The 27,306-nt window shown below is 44.8% G+C and overlaps 1 protein-coding gene across 1 annotated transcript in view; it reads right to left on the minus strand.

Moving 5' to 3' along the window:
• LOC130297399 (oocyte zinc finger protein XlCOF22-like) overlaps positions 1-26,438 on the minus strand; it is a 41,050-nt gene extending 14,612 nt beyond the window's left edge. The window contains exons 1-3 of the mRNA XM_056549838.1: positions 26,396-26,438; positions 5,125-5,229; positions 4,743-4,922 (exon numbers count right to left, since the gene is read on the minus strand). Coding sequence (XP_056405813.1) covers positions 4,743-4,922; positions 5,125-5,202 — 258 coding nt within the window. The 5' untranslated portion in view covers positions 5,203-5,229; positions 26,396-26,438. The remainder of the gene's footprint in view (positions 1-4,742; positions 4,923-5,124; positions 5,230-26,395) is intronic.
• Positions 26,439-27,306: the final 868 nt, after the last annotated feature.

Raw genomic sequence — 27,306 nt, forward strand, 5'->3', positions numbered from 1 at the left:
GCAGTGTCACCTCTCCAGTCATCACCAGACCCCTCCATTACTGTATAATGTCCCAGCATTCCCAGCAGTGTCACCTCTCCAGTCATCACCAGATCCTTCCATTACTGTATAATGTCCCAGCATTCCCAGCAGTGTCACCTTTCCAATCATCACCAGACCCCTCCATTACTGTATAATGTCCCAGCATTCCCAGCAGTGTCACCTCTCCAGTCATCACCAGACCCCTCCATTACTGTAATGTCCCAGCATTCCCAGCAGTGTCACCTCTCCAGTCATCACCAGACCCCTCCATTACTGTATAATGTCCCAGCAGTGTCACCTTTCCAGTCATCACCAGACCCCTCCATTATTGTATAATATCCCAGCAGTGTCACCTCTCCAGTCATCACCAGACCCCTCCATTACTGTATAATGTCCCAGCATTCCCAGCAATTTCACCTCTCCAGTGATCACCAGACCCCTCCATAACTGTATAATGTCCCAGCATTCCCAGCAGTGTCACCTCTCCAGTCATCACCAGACCCCTCCTTTACTGTATAATGTCCCAGCAGTGTCACCTCTCCAGTGATCACCAGACCCCTCCATTACTGTATAATGTCCCAGCAGTGTCACCTCTCCAGTCATCACTAGACCCCTCCATTACTGTATAATGTCCCAGCATTCCCAGCAGTGTCACCTCTCCAGTCATCACCAGACCCCTCTATTACTGTATAATGTCCCAGCATTCCCAGCAGTTTCACCTCTCCAGTCATCACCAGACCCCTCCATAACTGTATAATGTCCCAGCATTCCCAGCAGTGTCACCTCTCCAGTCATCACCAAACCCCTCCATTACTGTATAATGTCCCAGCAGTGTCACCTCTCCAGTCATCACCAGACCCCTCTGTGACAGATCCTAGAGTCACCCTACCTACTTGGATGGACTTTAGGACATCACTATTTGTACCCCTCAGTTGATGTTTTCCAGTGACATAAAACTCAGAGTTAAAATACTTTTATTTACTGTTTTCATACACTTTCTGCACACGGTCCACTTTCTGTGCACAATACACCTTTTGCACTCAAGGCACTGTATAGGGAGAGCTAATCACCTTTGTTGGATTGTCTCCCAGACTCACTGTCACCTGTATAGCCTTTATTGGATTATCTCACAGACTCACTGTCACCTATATTACCTTCGTTGGATTGTCTACCAGACTCACTGTCACCTGTATTAACGTTATTGGATTATCTCCCAGAGTCACTGTCACCTGTATTACCTTTGTTGGATTGTCTACCAGACTCACTGTCACCTGTATTGCCGTTATTGGATTATCTACCAGACTCACTGTCACCTGTATTACCTTTGTTGGATTATCTCCCAGACTCACTGTCACCTATATTGTCTTTACTGACCCTTCCCCCTGTGATGTCCTTGCTATAAAAGAAGACACTTGTTCCACAATAAAGAGTTCTGATTTTATACCTGAAGACGGGTGTTGCCTGGTTCTTTGGGTACAAGGATGCAATAATCTCTAGTTCTGCCTGGGGATATTACCTGTGATATGCTGGGGCTTGTCATCCGGAAGGAGAAGTCACTTTTGGCGGAGTCAGTCTGTCACAATTGGTGGTAACGGTGGGATCTGACTTCTCCAGGATCGACACTGAGACCAGCCCAGCTGGGGGAAATACAGCCGCTGGCTTGACCCCGGTCTCAGCAACTTACCCTGGAGAGGAAGAGCATGTAAGGATGGAGGATTTCCGAAGAGAGGTGCAATGGTTCCTGGGTCTCTTCAAAGATCCTCCACGAGAGAGTGTGAACAGGGTCCTTACACAGCTGACACAACTCCATATAGCGGAGCTGCAGTATGCCATGGAAGAGATGTCCATGCAAGAGAGAGCCTTAAATCGCTTGCAGATTTGGGAAGCTGTTCTTGAGGAGTCCGTGAGAAGCTGAGCACAAGCCCTGCCCACCCCAGAACAGCGCTTCAGGGAACAGGTCCACTTGCGGCTTCGCTACCTCAGAGAGCAACCCACGGGCAGCAAAATGGTTGAGTTGCACAGATTGGTGAAGAAAGAAATGGAGCTCGAGGCTCATTACCGTGCCCTGTACTGGTGGGCAAGCTGCAGGCAGTCGGAGCCAAACACAGCCTGTTCTCCGGAAGGGACAGACTTCGGCTGGCCTGGTCTATTGTGGGATGCTTTCGAGGCGACTTCGGCCGTACCAAGGCATACAGACTCTGGGACATCCAGGACAAGTGGAGAGAGATGCTGCCGCAGTCGGAGGTGCCAGACCTGGAACCGGATCTATCTTGGCTGACGTATCAGGAATGGTACCTCGAGGAAGACTACCTGTCCTTGTTTGAGGGGGATTTCTACGGTCACGAGCCATGTACAGCAGACGAAACCAACACAGATGAGACGGCTGGTCTCTGTCTCCCCTTCCCCTGGATTGCACACCAGACCGCGACGCTCTAGCAGTATCCGGTCAGGACACCAGGGTGGAAGCGCCAGCATTAGGGCTGAGTTCTGCTACACTCTGTCCAGCATCAGACACCAGTGCCAGCTCTACAGCTACAGAGGGGTCAGTGATCCCTGTACCAGTCCACCCTGGATCGCAGGCAGTTGGCCTGGATCCACAGAGACTGTTTAACAGCACATGAGCAAGCACAGACGGTGCGGCTCCCTAGATGGAGAATTTTACGCCGGGAGATGGAGCGGTCGGCTCATCTCCCCAGCGCAAGAGGTTGCATCCGGATAAGGAGTCAGTTGACCTCCTTCTCCACCTACTGAGCACAGCCCAGGCTGAAGCGCCAGCTTCAGGGCAGGGTCCTACTATACTCTGCTCAACAATGAATACTGCAGCTACAGAGGGAACCGTGATCCCTACACTGGTACAGCCAGGATCGCAGGCAGTCGGCCTGGATCCCCAGCGGCTGTTTAACGGTACTGGTGAAAGCACAGTTGGTGCAGCTTCCCCGCTGCAGAATTCCATATTGGGAGATGGAGTGGTCTGTTTACCTCCCCAGCGCCAGACATTGCAAACAGGTGAGAAGGTAGCCGACCTTCCTCTCCACCTAGTGATCACTTCTCCGGCTGAAGTGCTGGCATCAGGGCAGAGTTTTGCTACAATCTGCCTAGCACTGAAGACTGCCGGCAGGTCTGCAGTTACAGATGGGACTGTGGTCCCTGCATCGGTCCAGTCAGGATCCCAGACGGTTGACCCGGATCCCCAGCGGCTGTGGAACCGTACAGGGGTTGTTGGCACAGTCGGTGCAGCTCCTCAGTGGCAGATATTGCAACCGAGTGAGGAAGCAGTTGGCCCCCTGCCCCTTCAACTGGTGACAGATGAAGTTTTCCTTTGGGAAAGGTTGCTTGGGAGGGGCTCGGAAGCTAGCCTCCTTCCCACAGGCTATGGGCCAGGCCAGGCCTTCCCCCTCCCCTGGCCGGGGAGGGGGGGGAAAGCAGAAACATTTTCTGAGGGGAGCCCCAGTACGCTTCATACAGGGTTTGCTGGTGTTGGATTACATTGTTGCCGCACACCCCAACCAAGAGGAGGACCAGGACAACTGTGTCTGGTTGTTAAAGCCCGGACAGCCCTAAGTGGATCCGTTGGGATCGCACCGGGTCTGCCGTTTCAAAAGAGGGAGCACTGTAACGGATCCTAGAGTCACCCTACCTATTGGATGGACTTTAGGACATCACTATTTGTACCCCTCAGTTGATGTTGTCCAGTGACATAAAACTCAGAGTTAAAATACTTTTATTTACTGTTTTTATACACTTTCTGCACAAGATCCACTTTCTGTGCACAATACACCTTTTGCACTCAAGGCACTGTATAGAGAGAGCTAATCACCTTTGTTGGATTGTCTCCCAGACTCACTGTCACCTGTATTGCCTTTATTGGATTACCTCCCAGACTCACTGTCACCTGCATTACCTTCGTTGGATTGTCTACCAGACTCACTGTCACGTGTATTACCTTTGTTGGATTATCTCCCAGACTCACTGTCACCTGTATTGTCTTTACTGACCCTTCCCCCTGTGATGTCCTTCCTAGAAAAGAAGACACTTGTTCCACAATAAAGAGTTCTGATTTTATACCTGAAGACGGGTGTTGCCTGATTCTTTGGGTACAAGGATGCAATAATCTCTAGTTCTGCCTGGGGATATTGCCTGTGATATGCTGGGGCTTGTCATCCAGAAGAAGTCACTTTTTGGCGGAGTCAGTCCGTCACACCCTCCATTACTGTATAATGTCCCAGCAGTGTCACCTCTCCAGTCATCATCAGACCCCTCCATTACTGTATAATGATCCCAGCATTCCCAGCAGTGTAACCTTTCCAGTCATCACCAGACCCCTCCATTACTGTATAATGTCCCAGCATTTCCACCTCTCCAGTCATCATCAGACCCCTCCATTACTGTATAATGTTCCAGCAGTGTCACCTCTCCAGTCATTACCAGACCCCTCTATTACTGTATAATGTCCCAGCATTCCCAGCAGTGTCACCTCTCCAGTCATCACCAGACCCCTCCATTACTGTATAATGTCCCAGCATTCCCTGCCGTGTCACCTCTCCAGTCATCACCAGACCCCTCCATTACTGTATAATGTCCCAGCAGTGTCACCTCTCCAGTCATCACCAGAGCCCTCCATTACTGTATAATGTCCCAGCATTCCCAGCAGGGTCACCTCTCCAGTCATCACCAGACCCCTCCATTACTGTATAATATCCCAGCATTCTCAGCAGTGTCACCTCTCCAGTCAGCAGCTCCATCATCTTGTTGATGAGTTCTAGGATCTTCTGCTCATCCATTTCCTCATGTATCAGGGAGTGAGGTGGGGGCCCCGGGATTGGGCTCAGGGTTCTTCCCCATCCTTCACACACAGGGTCCCGACAGCGCCCACTAGAGGACTTCTTCACTACTGTGTAATTCTGTGTATGGAGAGACACATTAATATCACTACATACATTCCCAGTATCCCTCACCTCTCCAGTCATATCCATCTGTAATTACATAGAGAAGAATGAGGTCACATGACATCACTCCCAGAATCCCTCACCTCTCCAGTCATATCCATCTGTTATTACAGAGATAAGAATGAGGTCATGTGACATCACTCCCAGAATCCCTCACCTCTCCAGTAAGCCGGAAGAGTATCTGTAGGGTGAGGTTTATGATCCTGTCGGCCATCTTGTTCCTGTCTCTCTCCATGTTTGATCGGTCATCCAGGAGAATTCTCTGAGGGGAAATCACATTATAAATATCCAGACTCAGGATTGTAATTTCTTAAGGACTTTTATAACATAAGATCGTCCATTTTCTGTGGTTCTAGATATTCAGAATTAGTTAAATGTAATTTTAGGACACTAACATCTTATTCTGTTTCCTTCTTCACACCAGAGATCCTGAGAAGCGGCTGCAGAGGGTAACGATATGTTGTGTATAGAATCATCGATCACTGACTGCTCTCCGGCCTATCAGGGACCTACATTTGCAGAGATATAGTTATTGATCATGTGATCAGATCCGGTTTTTCAGGGGATTCTGCAGATCACTGAATCTTTTGGGAAACACAAAGGATCCATAGTGAAAGGGAGGGGCCAGCTGGGTATCAGAGGTATAAAGGCAATGGTATACGGGTATAAAATACAATGCATAACTACCTAATGTATGGATCAGATGTGAGTTAAAGGGGTACTCCACCCCTAGACGTTTTATCCCCTATCTATTGGACAGGAGATAAGATGTCTGATCGCGGGCTCCAACCGCTAGGACCTCCCTCAATCTCCAGGCTGGCACCCCGGCATTATAAACATTTATGTTCAGAACTCCAGCTTATGGGCTTCCGTGTTTGTGATGTCACCACAGGTGTCACACACCCTCGATTCATGTCTATGGCAGAGAGCGTGACAGATGTGGAGCCATAATGGCCTCTCCCTTAGATATGAATAGAGGGTGTGTGACGGATGTGGTCTGCCGTCATCCGGAACGGAGCAGAGTTCGTTCTGTGCACCAGATGACTTGGGGGCTGTGGCCAGTTGACTGGGGTCCCAGCGGCGGGACCCCTGCGATCAGACATCTTATCCTATCTTTTGTATAAGGCATAAGATGTCTAGGGGTGGAGTACCCCTTTAATCAGTAATGTCTGAGTGAAGTAATTGGGTGTCACATGGAGGAAATAACCTTGTGTTTTCTTGTATTATTTGATTTCCTTTTTATTGTTCATGTTATTCTGCTTATTCATTTGGGTTGATATATTGTGGTTATTGATGTATAACTCAGGGTTAATTGCTACCTCAATGTTATTTGACTAGATTGGTATTGTGTGTACAGTTGTGGCATTATATAGATCTGGGTATTTAGTCAATAGATTATATTATTTTTTGTATCATTATTATCCTTCAATAATCTGTATATTTGTATCTGTACAATTCCCTGTTTTGTGTTTCGCTTATTACAACAACATAAATTTCACTATAAGAGCCGGGGCTTATTTATGTGTGTATGTGTATGTATAAATGTGTATGAATGTATGTAAGTATATGTGTATGTATGTGTGTATGTATGTATTGGATATGAAATGGGGAGAAATTAGCTTAATTCCTCCTCCGCATTTCATGTGCCTGGCCTGGTATAGTGTAGTCCCTGTACTCTCCTGGCCTGGTATAGTGTAGTCCCTGTACTCTCCTGGCCTGGTATAGTGCAGTCCGCATACTCTCCTGGCCTGGTATAGTGTAGTCCGCACACTCTCCTGGCCTGGTATAGCATAGTCCGCGTACTCTCCTGGCCTGGTATAGTGTAGTCCCTGTACTCTCCTGGCCTGGTATAGTATAGTCCGCACACTTTCCTGGCCTGGTATAGTGTAGTCCGCATACTCTCCTGGCCTGGTATTGTGTAGTCCGCATACTCTCCTGGCCTGGTATAGTATAGTCCGCACACTTTCCTGGCCTGGTATTGTGTAGTCCCTGTACTCTCCTGGCCTGGTATAGTGTAGTCCCTGTACTCTCCTGGCCTGGTATAGTATAGTCCGCACACTTTCCTGGCCTGGTATAGTGTAGTCCCTGTACTCTCCTGGCCTGGTATAGTGTAGTCCGCACACTCTCCTGGCCTGGTATAGTGTAGTCCGCACACTCTCCTAGCCTAGTATAGCGTAGTCGCACACTCTCCTGGCCTGGTATAGTGTAGTCCGCATACTCTCCTGGCCTGGTATAGCGTAGTCTACACACTCTCCTAGCCTGGTATAGCGTAGTCCGCACACTCTCCTGGCCTGGTATAGTGTAGTCCGCATACTCTCCTGGCCTGGTATAGTGTAGTCCGCATACTCTCCTGGCCTGGTATAGTGTAGTCCGCACACTCTCCTGGCCTGGTATAGTGTAGTTCGCGTACTCTCCTGGCCTGGTATAGTGTAGACCGCACACTCTACTGGCCTGGTATAGTGTAGTCCGCATACTCTCCTGGCCTGGTATAGTGTAGTCCGCACACTCTCCTGGCCTGGTATAGTGTAGTTCGCGTACTCTCCTGGCCTGGTATAGTGTAGACCGCACACTCTACTGGCCTGGTATAGTGTAGTCCGCATACTCTCCTGGCCTGGTATAGTGTAGTCCGCATACTCTCCTGGCCTGGTATAGTGTAGTCCGCACACTCTCCTGGCCTGGTATAGTGTAGTTCGCGTACTCTCCTGGCCTGGTATAGTGTAGTCCCTGTACTCTCCTGGCCTGGTATAGTGTAGTCCGCACACTTTCCTAGTATGGTATAGCATAGTCCGCACACTCTCCTGGCCTGGTATAGTGTAGTCCGCACACTCTCCTGGCCTAGTATAGTGTAGTCCGCATACTCTCCTGGCCTGGTATAGTGTAGTCCGCATACTCTCCTGGCCTGGTATAGTGTAGTCCGCATACTCTCCTGGCCTGGTATAGTATAGTCCGCACACTCTCCTGGCCTGGTATAGTGTAGTCTCCACCCTCTATAGCATTGTTGCGTTGCTCTATTGTGCAGCGCAGCCACAAGGAAGGGAACACTGGGAGTATATGTATTCCCTTAAGGACCGAGAGGGGGTTTGTCAGAAGGGGTTTTTGTTTTTTTCTTCCTATGATTAATATTGTCCTCTTCTGACCCCTATATCGCTTATTTTTCCATATACCGGGCTGTATGAGGTGCCATAATTGTTTTAACTTTTTGGTCACTTTTTAATACACGTAATTTTTTTCTGGTATATCAAGTGACCAAAAATTCGCCAAATCGACATATCATAATTGGTAAACGTAAATAGCCGATAACTTATACCGTAATATCGGTATAAGTTATCGGCTATCGGCCTGAAAGGTCACATATTATTGGTATCGGCCCTAAAAAAATCTAAATCGGTCGATCTCTAGTATGTATGTGTATATGTATGTATATGTGTATGTTTATGTGTATGTATGTATATGTGTGTATGTATGTATATGTGTATGTATCTATATGTGTATGTGTGTATGTATATGTGTGTATGAATGTATATGTGTGTGTATGTATGTATATGTGTGTATATGTGTATGCGTGTATGTATGTATATGTGTGTATGTATATGTGTGTGTATGTATGTATATGTGTATGTGTCTATGTATGTATATGTGTGTATATGTGTGTATGTATATGTGTATGTATGTATGTGTGTGTGTATGTATATGTGCATACATGTCCCTCAACATACAATATTAATTGATTCCAGGAGAACCATTGTATGTTGAGTAAATATGTCTATGGAAAACTGGTAATTGGTTCTTGGACGAGCATTGTATGTTGAGTGTGTGTAGGTCCATACGATTAAAATGATCCCAACTTATATAGATTTAATTACTTTTTTTACTTCTGCTAAAAAACTATACTGTAACTATTTGCACGAAAATTAGTGTGTTTTAAAATGTCATTTCTGAACCCTATAACTTTTTTATTTTTCCTGTATACGGGGCTATATGAGGGCTCATTTTTTGGTCTGTAGTTTTTATCGGTGCCATGTTTGTTTTAGTGGGACTTTTTGATCTCTTTCTATAAAAAATTTTTGGGGTATACAAAGTGACTAAAAATATGCAATTTTGTACTTTGGTACTTTTATTTTATGTATGCGCTACTAATAGTGTTGGATAAATTAACATTTTATTTTTACAGTTCGGACATTTGCGCACGCGGAGCTACCACACGTTTATTTTTATTATGCTTACATATTTTTTATATGGAATTTGGGAAAAGGGGGGTGATTTTAACATTTATTATGGAGGGGGTTAGTGTGTTTTTTTTTAAAACTTTTCTTAAACTTTTTTTTTTTTTTACACTTTATTAGTCCCCTTAGGGGACTTTTATTAGGAATCATTAGGTTCCTCATACAGATCCATGTAGTTCCATAGAACTCTATTGATCAGTGTGCTCTGCACTCGATTGATAGAGCCTGGTCCATCCAGGCTTTATCAATTTCAGAGCTGCAGCCAGCGCGGGAGGAGAGGTAAGCCCTCCAGCTACCTCTACAGTGGATCACCCCCACTCGCACAATGCCGCCGCCCACCATTTTTGCGATGGCTCTGAAACAATGCAGCATCGTATGTTGATGCTGCCTTCAACATCTGTTGGGCTCTGAGAGGCCATCCTATGTTAAAACTATCACATGTCGGGGGACCACTGTATAGATGTGTGTGTGTATGTTTATAAAGATTTGTATGTATGTATGCTCCAGCATAACTTCTACATAATTGAAGATATTTTTATGACTTTTTTTTTCATGATTTTAACTTGGTCACATGTTACTTATGTGTCAACTAGACATATAGTAGAGGTAATCATAAGGTTGGGATATGACGACGTTATATGAGATCGGGAAATGAGGACTGGGATATACGAACAGGATATAAGGTCGGGATATGAGGACAGGATATAAGGTTGGGATATGATGACGTTATATGAGATCGGGATATGAGAACAGGATATGAGTGTTACGTTATGCGCTCCGGCCGCACACGCTAGCTGTGAGCGCATGGTCCCGTTAGCTGCTGTTGCCGGCGGGGCTGGGATTCGCATCACAGGACGCACCTGCATGCGAATCCCAGTCCGTCACTCACCGGGTGCTCCTCCTGCCCCCGCCTCTGCCTAATACGCGCATGTCCCTTAGGGCGCGCGTGCGTGCCAGAGCATTAAGATTTAAAGGGCCAGTGCGCCCATTAGCGTAGTACACCTATGGCTCATTGAAAAATTTCTCCTCCTCCCACATTTCCCTGCCGGATCTTTGTTCATTGTGCCGAACAGAAAGCATTCCTGAGAGTTGCCTTGCTGTGTATCTGATCCTTTGCTCTGTGACCTGACCTTGCTCCTCTGCCGCCTGCCTACTGACCTCCAGCAGCAGCAGGTACCACAACCTGGCCCACTCCCACCACCAGTTCCTGCAGTGTCTTCTGGCTCCCAGCTACGTCTGCCTTTACCTTCTAAATATGATGGGGATTCATTACACAGTGCTCCATGCACTTGGAGCCCATGTCTGCACAGTGTCTGACGGAACATGCGAAGGTGGCCTTTGTCATTAGTCTACTGTCTGGAAAAGCCCTGGCCAGGGCTACACCCCTTTGGGACCGTGGTGATCCGGTATCCTCCAATTTTTCGGCTTTCTTGGCAGAATTCTGCAGTGTCTTTGAGGAACCCGCACGTGGCTCTTCTGCTGAGATGGCTTTGCTGAACCTCTGTCAAGGGAATTCTTCCGTTGGTGACTATGCGGTTCATTTCTGCACTCTAGCCTCTGAACTTGCATGGAATAATGAAGCCTTGTGTGCCACATTCAAAAAAGGACTGTCAAGCAGGATTAAAGATGCCCTCGCAGCACGTGGTCCTCCATCTTTGACTGAACTTATCCACTTGGCCATACATATTGATATGGGTTTTGCTGAGACAGGAGAAACTGCGCTTAGAGAGGGAACCTGCCCATACACAGAGATATCCTCACCTGGCACCCGTGTCTCAACGTACACCTCTTCAGTTTCCTGCGCCTCTTGCCGAAGGGGCTATGCAAGTGGATCGTTCTCGTCTTACGCAACAGGAGAGGTCAGGACGAGGCAGTGAGAATTTGTGCTTGTATTGTGCTAGCCCGAGCACTTCCTCAAGGACTGTACAGCTCACCCACATCATCTGGGAAACGCTCACACCTAGGGTTCATGGGAGAGGTGTCCCTGGGTGTGAATACTACCTCTCCACGCTTAACTATATCTGTACAAGTCTTCGCTTCAGCCAAGTCAGCATTTTTGGATTCTGGATAAGCAGGTGACTTTATTGATGCTTCTTTGGTCCACAGATATCATCTTCCTCTTACTCGGCTTGCCAAGCCCTTGTTAATCTCCTCTGTTAATGGACAAAATCTGGACTGTATGGTTCACTTCCATACAGAATCTCTCGTCATGCAAGTGGGAGTATTGCATAAAGAAAAGATTGAATTCTATGTTCTGCCACACTGTACTTCAGAGATTCTCCTTGGCCTTCCTTGGCTGCAACGCCATTACCCGCAACTGGATTGGAGAACTGGAGAAATTATTCGCTGGGGACAATCCTGTCAAAATCTTTGCCTAAAACCAGTTCAGTGTAAAGTTGTTTCTCGTCCTCCTCCTTTACTTGGCCTGCTGCCACCTTACCAAGATTTCTGTGACGTATTTTGCAAGAAACAGGCTGAGTCTCTTGTCCACATTGTCCTTACAACTGCCCTATAGATCTTCTGCCTGGTACAACTCCTCCTCGTGGGAGGATATACCCTCTATCGGTTCCTGAGACCAAAACCATGGCTGAGGATGTCCAGGAGAATCCTCATAAGGGATTTATCCGTAAGTACTCTACTCCTGCTGGAGCAGGTTTCTTCTTTGTAGGGAAGAAGGATGGCTAACGCCGCCCATGCATTGACTATAGGGGATTTAACAAAATCTTATCCCAGAACTTTTTTACCGTCTACGTGGTGCCAAGGTCTTCTCCAAGTTGGACATACGTGGAGCATATAACCTCATTCGTACCCGCAAGGGAGATGAATGGAAAACGGCCTTCAATACTCGTGATGGACATTTTGAGTATTTCGTAATGCCTTTTGGTCTCTGCAATGATCCAGCCATTTTTCAAGAGTTGAAAAAGCGCTGCGAGGTAAGCGCTGTGGAATCTCTAGGTGCTATATAAATAAAATTATTATTATAAAATTATTATTATTATTAAGAGTTTGTCAATGATATCTTCCGTGATCTTTTCTACACCTGTGTTATCGTATACCTAGATGACATCCTGATCTTCTCTTCCAACTTAGAGGAGCATCGTACACATCTTCGTCTGGTTCTTCAGCGACTATGGAAGAATCATCTCTACGCCAAACTGGAGAAATGTCTGTTCAAGAAGTCTAGTCTTCCGTTTCTTGGCTACATTGTTTCTCATCGGGGCCTGCAGATGGATCCAGATAAGTTGTCTGCAGTATAGGATTGGTCTCGTCCTTCGGGCCTACGTGCTATTCAACACTTTCTGGGATTCGCTAACTATTATCATCAATTTATCCCACATTTTTCGTCCTTGGTTGCTCCAATTGTGGCTCTCACTAAGGCTTCTAATCCTAAGTCTTGGCCTCAAGAGGATGAAGAGGCCTTCTCCCACTTAGCGTTTGCCTCTGCTCCAGTGCTTACAAGACCTGATCCAGAGAGGCCCTTTGCTTTGGAGGTTGATGCTTACTCTATTGGAGCAGGTGCCGTTCTTATTTAGAAAAACACCAAGGGCAAGACTGGAACTTGTGGGTTCTTCTCCAGATCGTGAACTCCTCGCCATCAATCTAGCTATGGAGGAATGGCGACTTTTATTGGAAGGTTCTTCTCATCAGCATCTACTCCGACCATAAGAATCTTCTATATCTTCAGTCTGCTCAGCGTTTGAACACCCACCAGACAAGGTGGTCACTGTTCTTTTCTAGGTTCAACTTCTTCATCCACTTCCATCCAGCAGACAAGAACATTAGAGCAGATGCTCTCCCCAGGTCCTCTGACGTCATTGGTTTGGACTCCACGCCTAGGCATATTATTTCTCCTGACAGTTTGATTCCTGACAAAATTCAGCAAGTTCCTCTGGGAAAATCCTTTGTGCCCACCAGATTGAGATGCAAGGTACTGAAATGGTGTCATTCTTCCTTGACAGCAGGATATCCTGGAATACGCAAGGCTGTGCTTCTAATCTCCCGGCACTACTGGTGGCCCCATCTTGAATGTGATGTTTCTGATTTTGTTTGTTCTTGTGAAACTTGTGCCCGTGACAAAACCCCTCGACAGAGATCTGCAGGACTCTTACAGCCTTTACCCATTCCGGAGACTCCCTGGTCCCATATTGCCATGGATTTCATCACCGATTTGCCACCATCTCATAATAACACTGTTATTTGGGTCATTGTAGATCGGTTTTCCAAGATGGCTCATTTCATTCCTCTACCAGGTCTTCCTTCTGCCCCGCCGCTGGCAAAGTAGTTTTTGCTGCATGTCTTTCGTTTACATGGTCTTCCTCAGCATATCGTTTCGGATCTTGGCGTGCAGTTTGTCTCTAAGTTCTGGCGAGCCCTTTGTAACCGTCTGCACATGAAGCTGGACTTCTCCTCGGCCTACCACCCTCAGTCCAACGGTCAGGTGAAGAGGGTTAATCAAATTCTTGAGACTTATCTTCAGCATTTTGTTTCAGCTCGCCAAGACAAGATTGGGTTGACCTTCTCCCCTGGGCTGAATTCTCATATAATCATAAGGATTCCGAGTCCACGAGGTAGTCTACCTTTTTTGTTATCTATGGACTCCATCTCTGTTCTCCTCTTCCTCTCGCAGTTTCAAGATATCTTGTTACAAGCTTGGTCCTCGCTACCTTGATCCCTTCCAGATTCTACAAAAAATGTGTCACGCACCTGGATGCTGATGTCTCGGAGCAGGTAGTGGATCCTCTAACCTGTGTGGCAGATGACTCGGACCGTATCGGGGAGCGGAGTCTAAGGTGCCGTTGGTCTTCACCAGAGCCCGCCGCATCCGGAGAGAGGCGGGCAGATGGAGGGAATAAGCCACAGGATTAAGTCGTTTTTTGACTTTAAAAGGACCCAGAAAATGTGGACCTAGTTTATAAGAGGGTACCTTAAAGCGGATGTACTTGGAGGACAACCACACTTTGTCCCCAGGAGAGAACTCAGGAGGAGGACATCTTTTTCTGTCTGCTTGTGACTTCATACGATTCGTAGCAAGAAGAAGGGAGTGACGAGTCTTCTGCCAGATGGACGCGAAATTCCGAACCAGTTCGTCAGCCATAGGTACTCTGGAGGAAGAGGAAGACAAGGGAAGAGGTGGGCGAGGATGAAGGCCAAAGACCACAAAGAAGGGGGACGTTCCAGTGGATTCAGAATTCCTGTGGTTATAAGAAAATTCGGCCCAGGGTATTAAATCGGTCCAGTCGTCTTGACGGGCGGAGACAAAATGGCGAAGATAGTCCCCCAGGACCTGATTCACCCTTTCGACTTGACCATTGGATTGAGGGTGGTAAGCCGCGGAGAAGTCCAATTTAACTTGGAGACGAGAACAAAGGGCCCTCCAGAACTTGGAGATGAATTGGACCCCCCGGTCGGAGACAATATGGGTTGGTAAACCATGGAGACGGAAGATGTGGGTGAAGAATAGCTTGGCAAGCTGCGGTGCAGATGGCAAACCTGGCAAGGGCACAAAATGGGCCATTTTAGAAAACTGGTCAACCACAACCCAGATGACCCTGTTGCCGCTGGAAGATGGAAGGTCGGTGATGAAGTCCATAGCTATGTTGGTCCAGGGCAACTCAGAAACTAGCAGAGGTTGTAGTAGACCAGCAGGCTTTGCACGAGGGGTCTTGTCCCGGGCACAGACCGAACAAGAGCGCACAAAGTCAACAATATCTTTTCTCAGAGTTGGCCACCAATAGTGTCGGGAGATGAGTTGCAAAGACTTACGTATACCGGCATGGCCGGCCAAAAGAGAGGAATGGCCCCATTTCAAGATTCGGAGTCTTAGGCGGGGAGTAACATAAGTCTTCCCAGGAGGCAGGTGCAGAAGAGTTGCTGGAGCTGCAGTAATGAGACGATCGGGAGGTATAATATGCTGAGGATGTGACTCTTGATCTAGTACCTCAGAGGATCTAGATAGGGCGTCAGCATGACGATTCTTCTCTGCTGGTTGGAAATGAATTAAAAAGTCAAACCTCGAGAAAAACAGAGACCAATGGGCCTGTCGAGGGTTGAGACGATGAGCAGTCTGTAGATATAGCAAGTTCTTGTGGTCAGTATAAATGGTAAGTGGATGTACAGAGTCCTCCAAGAGATGGTGCCATTCTTCCAAGGCCAACTTATTAGCCAAAAGCTTACGATCTCCTATAGTATAGTTTCTCTCCGCAGGGGAGAAGGTTTTAGGGAAGAAGCCGCAGGTTACAGTTTTTCCTTTGGAAGATTTTTGTGTCAAAATAGCTCCTTCACCAACAGAAGAAGCGTCCACTTCCAAAGGTAATGGTTTGACTGGATCTGGTCTCGACAACACAGGGGCAACAGCAAAGGCAGATTTTAACTGTTTAAATGCCTCTTCGGCCTCTGGAGTCCAGACCTTCAGATTAGCAGTTTTTTTTGTAACAGATGATGGGGGCGACCAAGGTGGAATAATGCGGAATAAATTGCCGATAGTAATTTGCAAAGCCGAGGAAGCGCTGAATCGCTTTCAAGCCAGATGGTCGAGGCCAATCCAGTACTGCAGATAATTTGTTAGGATCCATTTGCAGACCTTGACTGGTGACAACATACCCCAGAAATGGAAGGCTGGTCTTCTCAAACGTACATTTTTCTAGTTTTGCATAGAGATGATTGTCTCGGAGGTGCTGTAAGACTTGGCGGAGGTGAGAACGATGAGTATGGAGGTCGGGCGAGTAGATGAGAATGTCATCTAGGTAGACAACAACGCAGGAGTACAGGAGATCACGAAAAATGTCATTGACAAACTCCTGGAAGACTGCTGGAGCATTACAGAAACCAAATGGCATCACCAGATAAGATAGAGATAAGCATAAGGCTATCCTTCATATAAGATAGGCATAGGCATAAGGCTATCCTTCATATAAGATAGGGATAGGCATAAGGCTATGCTTCATATAAGATAGGGCCAGGGACTATTGATAGGATTCAGAATATTGGGCAGACTAGATGGGCCAAATGGTTCTTATCTGCCGACACATTCTATGTTTCTTTTACTTACTGTTTACACACAGTGTTTGCAGACTCTTGCTGTGTGTACTAAGATTCCTTGTCTGTCCAATTCACTGTTGGGTCACTCACAAGTCCTGGCTGTGTGCTCCTCACCAGGACCCCTGCCTCCCCCCACAGCCACCTTGCTGTCTTCTGGGGAGAGCCCAGACTATTTCCTTTCCTTATATCCAGACTTCCCACAGTTCTGCTGGCCTCATTAATTAGGCACCTGATGAGCATCTCTGCTAGCTCACCTAGGATAAAGGACTGGGAAAAACACCCTTTCATTGCCCTCAAACCTGCCTCAATGCCACTATATATTTATATATGTCACACAAAGTGGTTGTAAATCCTTGTTTTGTAAAATGTCTTCATGGCTTTCTGGACATACTCACCCCGCTCAGAACATATGGAGGGGGCGTCCTCCCCTATTGCTTGACCAATTTCGGACAACTTTATTATACTTGTGTATCCGCCCCTAAAATGTTGTAACATTAAATATGAGATAAATCTATCAATTTTCAAGTGATCACAGAACAAACAGACAAAATCCATCAGAACAGACTTCTCAATATGACTGTTCTACAAATTTTCAATTCTTGTTTGTTTCGGAAATGAAATGTGCCATTTCTTAAAGGGGTACTCCGCTGTTCAGCATTTGGAACAAACTGTTCTGAATGCTGGAGCTCGTGACGTCATAACCCCACCCCCTCATGACATCACACCCCGCCCCCTCAATGCAAGTCTATGGCAGGGGGCGTGACAGTACCAATAGACTTGCATTGAGGGGGCGTGGTGTCATGAGGGGGCAGGGCTATGACATCACAAGCTCCCGTCACCATGTCCAGCGTTCGGAACAGTTTATTCCAAACGCTGAGCAGCGGAGAACCCCTTTCATGAATTTCACATGCCGAATTCAAATATAATAATTACATTTGTTAGTTGGCTCTAGTTTTCATGCAACGGACATTTAACATTTTCCAACTACAGGTAATAGCCAAATAACACTGTTCTACAGGTAAAAAGTTGCGAGCATGAAAACAGCTCTTCTTACATAATTTTGGGGTGCTAAAAACGAAAATAACATAAAAAATTTATATTGGCTTTAGTTTCCATAGAAACTAGAAACCAACTAATGAAGAAAGGTTTATAAAATGCAAAATGCAACTTACACCATAGATTACATAGTCAGTATTGGTGACCAGTAGAAAACCGCCAAGCGTACCGAGATGATGCAATATTAGCTAATATTATGTCACCAAATTCTATAAAAGTCACAGTAACTATTGTTTGGCAAATTTAGGGTGGGTTCATATTGCGTTTACTAACTACGGGACCTGACCCCCTTCTCATTCATTTGAATGAGCCGACCAGAGTCACATAGTGACTTCGGCAGGCTCATTTTCGCCCTTCATCTGGTTTTCGAACCGGACTGAAAACAGTGGTACGCTGCGGTTTTCAGTCCAGTCCAAAAAACGGCATACGGGGCAAAAATTAGCCAACCAGTGACTCTGGTCGGCTCATTCAAATGAATGAGAAGGGGGTCGGGTCCTGTAGTTAGTAAACACAGTATGAACCCACCCTAAATTTGCCAAACAACAGATATATTTATATATGAATGTTATAGAATTTGGTGACGTAATATTAGCAAAAATTGCATCACCTTGGTACGCTTGGCGGTTTTCTATTGGTTACCAATACTGACTATGTAATCTATGGTGTAAGTTGCATCATGCATTTCATAAACCTTACTTCATTAGTTGGTTGCTTATATCATGGAAACTGGAGCCAATATATATTTTTTTATGTTATTTTCATTTTTAGCACCTCAAAATTATGTAAGAACAGCTGTTTTCATGCTCGCAACTTTTTACCTGTAGAACAGTGTATCTAATAATAACTATATAACAATAATATTCATAACAATAACCTGTACAATATCTAATAACAACTAAATAACAATAATAATCATAACAATAACCTGTACAATATCTAATAATAACTATATAACAATAATAATCATAACAATAACCTGCACAATATCTAATAATAACTATATAACAATAATAATCATAACAATAACCTGCACAATATCTAATAATAACTATATAACAATAATAATCATAACAATAACCTGCACAATATCTAATAATAACTATATAACAATAATAATCATAACAATAACCTGCACAATATCTAATAACTATATAAAAATAATAATCATGATGGGGCGTGGCTTGCCTATGGAGGAATGAGGACGTTCTCTGCTCCGCTCCGCTCTCCCACCAGCTCCTTCCCCGCTATTTTAACAGCTATACCCCGTCACCCTGCACTTATGCCGCGACATAAAAAACGCAGAAACCTTGCTAACCAACTTTTGGGAGACTCCGGAGACATCACCCGCTTGTTTGGGAGTCAATCCGCCCTGCAGACCGGTGCATCTACAGCAGAGATAGCCGCCACCACGCGATCTCGGTCCCTGGCTAGGGACATGGGACGGACGGGCTCGGGCTCCCCAGCGCTCTCCCAGAGGTCTGATCCCGGAGATTCGGAAGGTGATGAGTCAGGGAGCGACTGGGATATTAAGTCATACCTAAAGGCTCTCCCGACCAAGCATGATTTTGAGCGATGTATCTCCCGGCTTGAAAGCACTTAAAAGAAGGAGACGGAGTTCGTGAAGGGAGAGATACACTCCCTGGACCAGAGCCATGATGCCCTGCAAGTCTGTGTGGACTCACACTCTAAGGTACTGCAGGAACATTCTGTCACGATTCGGCTTACAGGTTGTGGATCCACTGTGTCAGCGAGGGATTGGCGTGGACCGTGCTGGTGGACCGGTTCTAAGAGGCTACTGGTGTTCACCAGAGCCCGCCGCAAAGCGGGATGGTCTTGCTGCGGCAGTAGCAACCAGGTCTTATCCACTAGCAACGGCTCAACCTCGCTGACTGCTGAGAAGGCGTGGGACAGAAGGACTAGGCAGAGGCAAGGTCAGACGTAGCAGAAGGTCGGGGCAGGCGGCAAGGTTCGTAGTCAAAATGGATAGCAGGAGATCAGGTAACACAGGCTTGGACAACACTAAACGCTTTCACTGGCACAAGGCAACAAGATCCGGCAAGGGAGTGCAGGGGAAGTGATGTGATATAGCCAGGGAGCAGGTGGAAGCTAATTAAGCTAATTGGGCCAGGCACCAATCATTGGTGCACTGGCCCTTTAAGCGTCAGAGAGCTGGCGCGCGCGCGCCCTAGAGAGCGGAGCCGCGTGCGCCAGCACATGACAGCCGGGGACCGGGACGGGTAAGTGACTTGGGATGCGATTCGCGAGCGGGCGCGTCCCGCTATGCGAATCGCATCCCCGCCGACAATGTCAGTGCAGCGCTCCCGGTCAGCGAGTCTGACCGGGGCGCTGCAGGGAGAAAGACGCCGTGAGCGCTCCGGGGAGGAGCAGGGACCCGGAGCGCTCGGCGTAACACATTCCTTACAAATTGCAGAGCGATTCTCCCACCAAGAAGATCTCGAGAACCGGCACCGCCGTAATAATATTAGATTTTAGATTGCGGGGTATCCCGAAGTCGGTCGCCCCCTCTGACCTGGATACTGCGGCCCAGAAGATTTTTGCGGTGCTGCTGCCGCCTTCTGACTCCCAGGGCCCTGTGGAGTTAGACCGCATACACCGCTCCCTGGGCCAGAGGCCACCGGACAACGCACCCCCTAGGGATGTTATATGCCGGGTGCATTTCTTCAAAGAAAAAGATAAAATCATGCTGGCTGCTAGAGACTATGGACCTGTGGACTTTGGGGGCGCACAAGTCACCTTGTTCCCGGATCTTGCCAGACGCACCCTCCAGTTGCGGAGGGCACTGAAGCCCCGCTGGACTTACTGCAATCCCACTCTATCCCTAATCATTGGGGATTTCCCTTCCAACTAATCGTCCGTCATGGGGGCAAGACCGCTATTTTTTGTCAGCTGGGTGACCTTCCCAAGTTCCTGGCTACACTGGAACTCCCCATGGTTGCCCTCCCTGAGTGGCCGACTCCACTGTCCTGTGCTGCCTCCTACCACGGAGAAATGGCAATCTGTACCTTGCAAGTCTCCATCACTGGCCAGGGGGTCCCCTCTGTCAAATCCCCCATGAGACGCTCTCCTGCCTGGGCCCATCTGAGGTCCCGACTTGCTTGGCCTCTTACGCTGGTGACTGATTGTCTGTGTCCTCTGGATGCCTAAGTACCGACTGTGTTCTGATACTGTTTATACAGTTTCATGATTTTACCATGTATTACTCTGCGTTGCACTACTAATTTTGCTGTGCCTTTTGTTCTTATTTTATTTTTCTGCGGTTAGGGGATGTTCTATTCTTTCCTTCACATATGTTATATTATGCTGCTTCTTTCCTCCTTCTTTCCGTCCATTAAAGACCGTAACTATCCTGTTTGGTACCACTATATGAACCCTTCTGCTAAGTCCAAAGGTGTGTCTATAGCTTTTCATAGAACCTTTCTGCCCTCTGTCACTAAAGTACTGGAGGACCCAATGGGTCGCTATCTGTTTTTGCAGTCTCTGTTTATTTCCCTAACCAGGGCCAGGTAGCTTTTGATCTTGACTTCCTGACTCACCTGGACTCTTTTGCTAGTACCTCTCAGGTCATTATGGGCAGGGATTTCAACTGGATATGGGACCTGACTGTTGATTCTTCCTCTGGTAAGTCTTCGCTTTCCTTTGCAGCGCTCAGTAGATTGCATAAGGAGTTCCACTCGCGTAAACTTATAGATTTGTGGAGGGTCCTCCATCCTAATGATAAGGACTATACCTACTATTCGCCCACACACTGCTCCTATAGTCGGTTGGACATGATATTTGTTAGTCACCCCCTCCTGTCCCTTGCCCCGCGCTCTTCCATTGACAATATGGTATGTTCTGATAACGCCCGATCCTTGCCAAGTTCTTTTCCTCCCCTCCAGAACCCCGCCCTTTTACCTGGAGACTCGATGACCATCTCCTCAGGGATGAGCTGTGGAGCGCTGAGATCCTTCGGGCCATTTCCGATTTTGCTTTTAAGCTCAGATGAAACCCCAGCCCCGGTGAAATGGGAAGTGCTTAAATGTATGCTAAGGGGGGTGTTTATAGCACATGGGGCTCAACTCCAAAAAACTGCTTTTCGGACTCTGACGGATCTTTTTGCTGAACTTGCTTCCCTTGAGGCCCTTAATAAGCGGATCTTTACCATAGATACCCAAGCCTGCATCTCCACTACGAGGCAGAAACTGTTATCCTGCTTGGACAAGAAATCGTTCTGTCTTTCTGAATGCACCCTTAGGGCTTACTATGAGTATGCTGACCCCTGTGGTTATCTAGAGCTTGGTTATCTAGAGCCCTACACCCTAAGCTCTCCTCCACGTATGTTCTTTCCCTGCACTCTGCTTCATGGGGGCGGGTTCACACCACCTCCCATATTGTGGAGGAATTCCGCTCCTATTATGAATCCCTCTACAATATCCGGCGTCACTACGCTGATCTTCCTCCTGATACTCTTCGTGATAAGATCAGAACATATCTTTCATTGTATAAATTGCCCACACCACCCCCTGCGTCCTGGGAGGCATTGGAGGCGCCATTGGGGACTGAGGAACTTTTATCTGCGATCTCTGGCTTGAAGAACGGCAAAAGTCTGTGTCCTGATGGACTCCCATGCTTGCCTCTTGACTCCCATGCTTGCCTCTTTTCATGCGGTGGCGGCAGGAGCTTGCTTCCCTCCTCAGTCCCTAATGGTGCATATAGTGTTGATCCCTAAACCAGATAGAGATGTTGGACTATGCAGCAACTATCGCCCCATTTCTCTATTAAATACAGACCTCAAGTTGTACGCTAAGCTTTTGGCGTTACGCCTGGGCTCCCTGCTCCCTTCAATGATTCACAACTTCTATTGTATGTCACCTCCCCACACACTTCCCTTCCTGTCGTGCTCTCCGAATTCTCGGCCTTTAGGGCTGTTTCGAACTTCAAGGTGAACACTCACAAGTCTGAACTACTGAACATCTCTCTCCCCCAAGACACCCCTGCGTAGCTAACCTCTCAATTCACCTTTCGACTTCAACACCGTTCCCTCCGTTACCTTGGGGTTCACCTTGCTGCAGACCTAGATTCCTTGCTCACTCTTAACTTCTATCCCCTGCTGTCCACTATTGAGAACGACCTGAGACAGTGGCGCCTCCTCACATTATCCTGGTTTGGGAAAATGGCCGCTTTGAAGATGGATGTGCTTCCCAGGGTGCTATACCTGATGTAGACCTTGCTCATACGTGTACCTGTAGCTTACCTGGCACATCTTCACTCCATTTGTTCCCGGTTTCTGTGGTCTCCTGGAGGCCGGCGACTGGCTCATCGCATACTGATTAGACGCAAAGAGAAGGGAGGAGTTGGTCTCCCAGATTTCCGTCTTTACTACATTACCACGGTCTGCACCAGGATTGTTGATCTCTGTCAGCTCTCCAACTCCAAGCAGTGGGTTACCCTTTAGACACTTTTATCCTCTCTCCACCTCGCAGCGCTGCCCTGGATCCCCCCTGATCTCCGCCCCCCGGGCTCAGAACTTCCATACCTATCCAGGGTTTTGCTTCCCATCTGGAACTTGGCACTGGGAAAATGGCCTTTAACTAGTAAACCTGGTCCCTTAACCCCCCTCTTCAGTAACCCCCAATTTGCTGACCCTCAGGACATCCACGATCTCTTGGGACCCCCGACGACTTCACTCCCTCGCATGCATCAGGCCCTTACTGGTTCGGATCTTATTGGCTCCCCTCCCGGGCCTCCCACCCCTCGTGTTCCTGGCTCTTATATAGGCTACTGCAGCAGTTCTACAACTCTCTACACCCTAGAGACTGGATCTTAGACAGCTTACTCCCTTTGAGCAGTTGTGTGTGGGGTCTAGTTCTCCCTCCCATGTTGTTTTTCAAATCTATGGAGCGTTGCAGGAGGAGACGGAGACTAATGTTAAACCCCCTTACATCCATAAGTGGGAAGCAGATTTGGGTGTATCTATATCGGATTCGGACCTGTCCAAGTTGTTTATTTTAACACACAAAACCTCTCTTTCCTCTCATTCGCAGGAGCGTAATTTCAAGATACAATCTATGAGGAGGAGACAAGAGGAGTGAGGACCCTGATCACAGGAGCTTCAGGTGGTACAGATGTCCAGATAGGCTTCATACCATGTTCCAGACGGAGTCGGACACTTGTTGGCGCTGCAGTAATGATGTGGAGTCCTATCTCCACATCTGGTGGGACTGTCCCCGGATTCAGCCATTCTGGACGTCTGTATTCGCCTTGTTTAACCAATTTTGTTCTGACAACGTTGTACCCTCTCCTCTTCCTGCCCTACTATCACTCTATTCCTCCTCCATTCCACGAGCTAAAGGGGGATTACTACAGCACTTTTTGAGTGCCGTACGTACTGTTATTCCTCGTCATTGGAAATCCTCCACTCCCCCGTCGAAGTTGGAGTTTGTGGAGACATTGAACAAGTTCTGTAGGATGGAGGAGCTTATAACGTATGATCAGGATAGACACACACAGCTTTTTGCTGTCTGGCACCCCCCTGGGATTCGTTTAGGGAGTCCCCTGCCTTCACAGCCTGGTTGTCATAGGCCCCTGTGCTGACTCCCTGGGTGCCTCTCTCATTCTGCTCCCATCACTCTCCCTTCCTTCCCCCCTATTTCCTCCCCCTCCTATTTTTGTAGTGTCCTGTCTTCCTTCTTTGTTGTATGCGCTTGGTCTGGTCTCGTCTATGTCTTTTTTTTCTGTGCCTCCCTCTCTTCCTTCTCGTCTTTCCTGTTACTCTGACCTTTATTTTACCACTCTTTCTTTCCTTCTTCTCTTGGTTCTTGACTTTGACGTTCTACTTTCCCTGATGAATAGTGGGTTATGTTTTATACTTCTTATGTGTTTCATCGCTCCATTATGGTTAGCATTATGTCAATAATTGAAAATTTTATAAACATAGATTTGCCATAAAAATAATAATCATAACAATAACCTGCAGAATAATATCTAATAATAACTATATAACAATAACAATCATAACAATAACCTACAGAATATTTAATAATAACTATATAACGATAATAATCATAACAATAACCTGCAGAATATCTAATAATAACTATATAATAATAATAATCATAACAATAACCTGTACAATATATAATAACTATATAACAATAATAATCATAACAATAACCTGCAGAATATATAATAACTATATATAACAATAATCATAACAATAACCTGTACAATATCTAATAATAACTATATAACAATAATAATCATAACAATAACCTGCAGAATATCTAATAATAACTATATAATAATAATAATCATAACAATAACCTGTACAATATATAATAACTATATATAACAATAATAATCATAACAATAACCTGTACAATATCTAATAATAACTATATAATAATAATCATAACAATAACCTGCACAATATCTAATAATAACTATATAATAATAATAATCATAACAATAACCTGTACAATATCTAATAACAACTATATAACAATAATAATTATAACAATAACCTGTACAATATCTAATAATAACTATATAATAATAATCATAACAATAACCTGCACAATATCTAATAATAACTATATAATAATAATCATAACAATAACCTGCACAATATCTAATAATAACTATATAACAATAATAATCATAACAATAACCTGTACAATATCTAATAATAACTATATAACAATAATAATCATAACAATAACCTGTACAATATCTAATAATAACTATATAATAATAATAATCATAACAATAACCTGTACAATATCTAATAATAACTATATAACAATAATAATCATAACAATAACCTGCACAATATCTAATAATAACTATATAACAATAATAATCATAACAATAACCTGTACAATATCTAATAACTATATAATAATAATCATAACAATAACCTGCACAATATCTAATAATAACTATATAATAATAATAATAATCAAAACAATAACCTGCACAATATCTAATAATAACTATATAATAATAATAATCATAACAATAACCTGCACAATATCTAATAATAACTATATAACAATAATCATAACAATAACCTGCACAATATCTAATAATAACTATATAACAATAATAATCATAACAATAACCTGCACAATATCTAATACTAACTATATAATAATAATCATAACAATAACCTGTACAATATCTAATAATAACTATATAATAATAATCATAACAATAACCTGTACAATATCTAATAACTATATAATAATAATCATAACAATAACCTGTACAATATCTAATAATAACTATATAATAATAATCATAACAATAACCTGTACAATATCTAATAACTATATAATAATAATCATAACAATAACCTGTACAATATCTAATAATAACTATATAATAATAATCATAACAATAACCTGTACAATATCTAATAATAACTATATAATAATAATAATCATAACAATAACCTGCACAATATCTAATAATAACTATATAATAATAATAATCATAACAATAACCTGCACAATATCTAATAATAACTATATAATAATAATCATAACAATAACCTGCACAATATCTAATAATAACGATATAATAATAATCATAACAATAACCTGTACAATATCTAATAATAACTATATAACAATAATAATCATAACAATAACCTGCAGAATATCTAATAATAACTATATAACAATAATAATCATAACAATAACCTGTACAATATCTAATAATAATTATATAATAATAATCATAACAATAACCTGTACAATATCTAATAACAACTATATAACAATAATAATCATAACAATAACCTGTACAATATCTAATAATAACTATATAACAATAATAATCATAACAATAACCTGTACAATATCTAATAATAACTATATAATAATAATAATCATAACAATAACCTGTACAATATCTAATAATAACTATATAACAATAATAATCATAGAAAATAACCTGCACAATATCTAATAATAACTATATAACAATAATAATCATAACAATAACCTGTACAATATCTAATAATAACTATATAACAATAATCATAACAATAACCTGCACAATATCTAATAATAACTATATAACAATAATAATGACTTATATAACTACCAAAATTCTTCTTCTACAAAGCAGTACAGGAGACGTGTGCTCACCCTGTCCTTACAGGACCTGCGATGATGTCACCGTCATGTGATCAGTCACATGGAGGAGGAGGAGTCACATGATCAGGGGCTGCTGCTCTAGGCTCATCTGCTCAGTGTATGCAGGACTCTGCTGTGCTGGTTGTGATCGCTGCTGGATGAGCTGAAGTTATGTGTATGCAGCAGAGCTGTGTGTGTGTGATGTGCGTGGTGCAGAGCTGTGTATGTGTGTGTTATATATGTCTGCAGCAGAGCTGTGTGTAATGTGCATGTAGCTGAGCTGTATGTGTGTAATGTGCATGTAGCTGAGCTGTATGTGTACACAGTAGAGCTGTATGTGTGTAATGTACATGTAGCTGAGCTGTATGTGTACACAGCAGAGCTGTATATGTGTAATGTGCATGTAGCTGAGCTGTATGTGTACACAGAGCTGTATATGTGTAATGTACATGTAGCTGAGCTGTATGTGTACACAGTAGTGCTGTATATATGTGTAATGTGCATGTAGCTGAGCTGTATGTGTACACAGTAGAGCTGTATATGTGTAATGTGCATGTAGCTGAGCTGTATGTGTACACAGTAGTGCTGTATATGTGTAATGTGCATGTAGCTGAGCTGTATGTGTACACAGTAGAGCTGTATATGTGTAATGTGCATGTAGCTGAGCTGTATGTGTACACAGTAGAGCTGTATGTGTGTAATGTACATGTAGCTGAGCTGTATGTGTACACAGCAGAGCTGTATATGTGTAATGTGCATGTAGCTGAGCTGTATGTGTACACAGTAGAGCTGTATATGTGTAATGTACATGTAGCTGAGCTGTATGTGTACACAGTAGAGCTGTATATGTGTAATGTGCATGTAGCTGAGCTGTATGTG

Source organism: Hyla sarda, chromosome 1 (genome assembly GCF_029499605.1).
Source record: "Hyla sarda isolate aHylSar1 chromosome 1, aHylSar1.hap1, whole genome shotgun sequence".
Classification (NCBI taxonomy): domain Eukaryota; kingdom Metazoa; phylum Chordata; class Amphibia; order Anura; family Hylidae; genus Hyla; species Hyla sarda.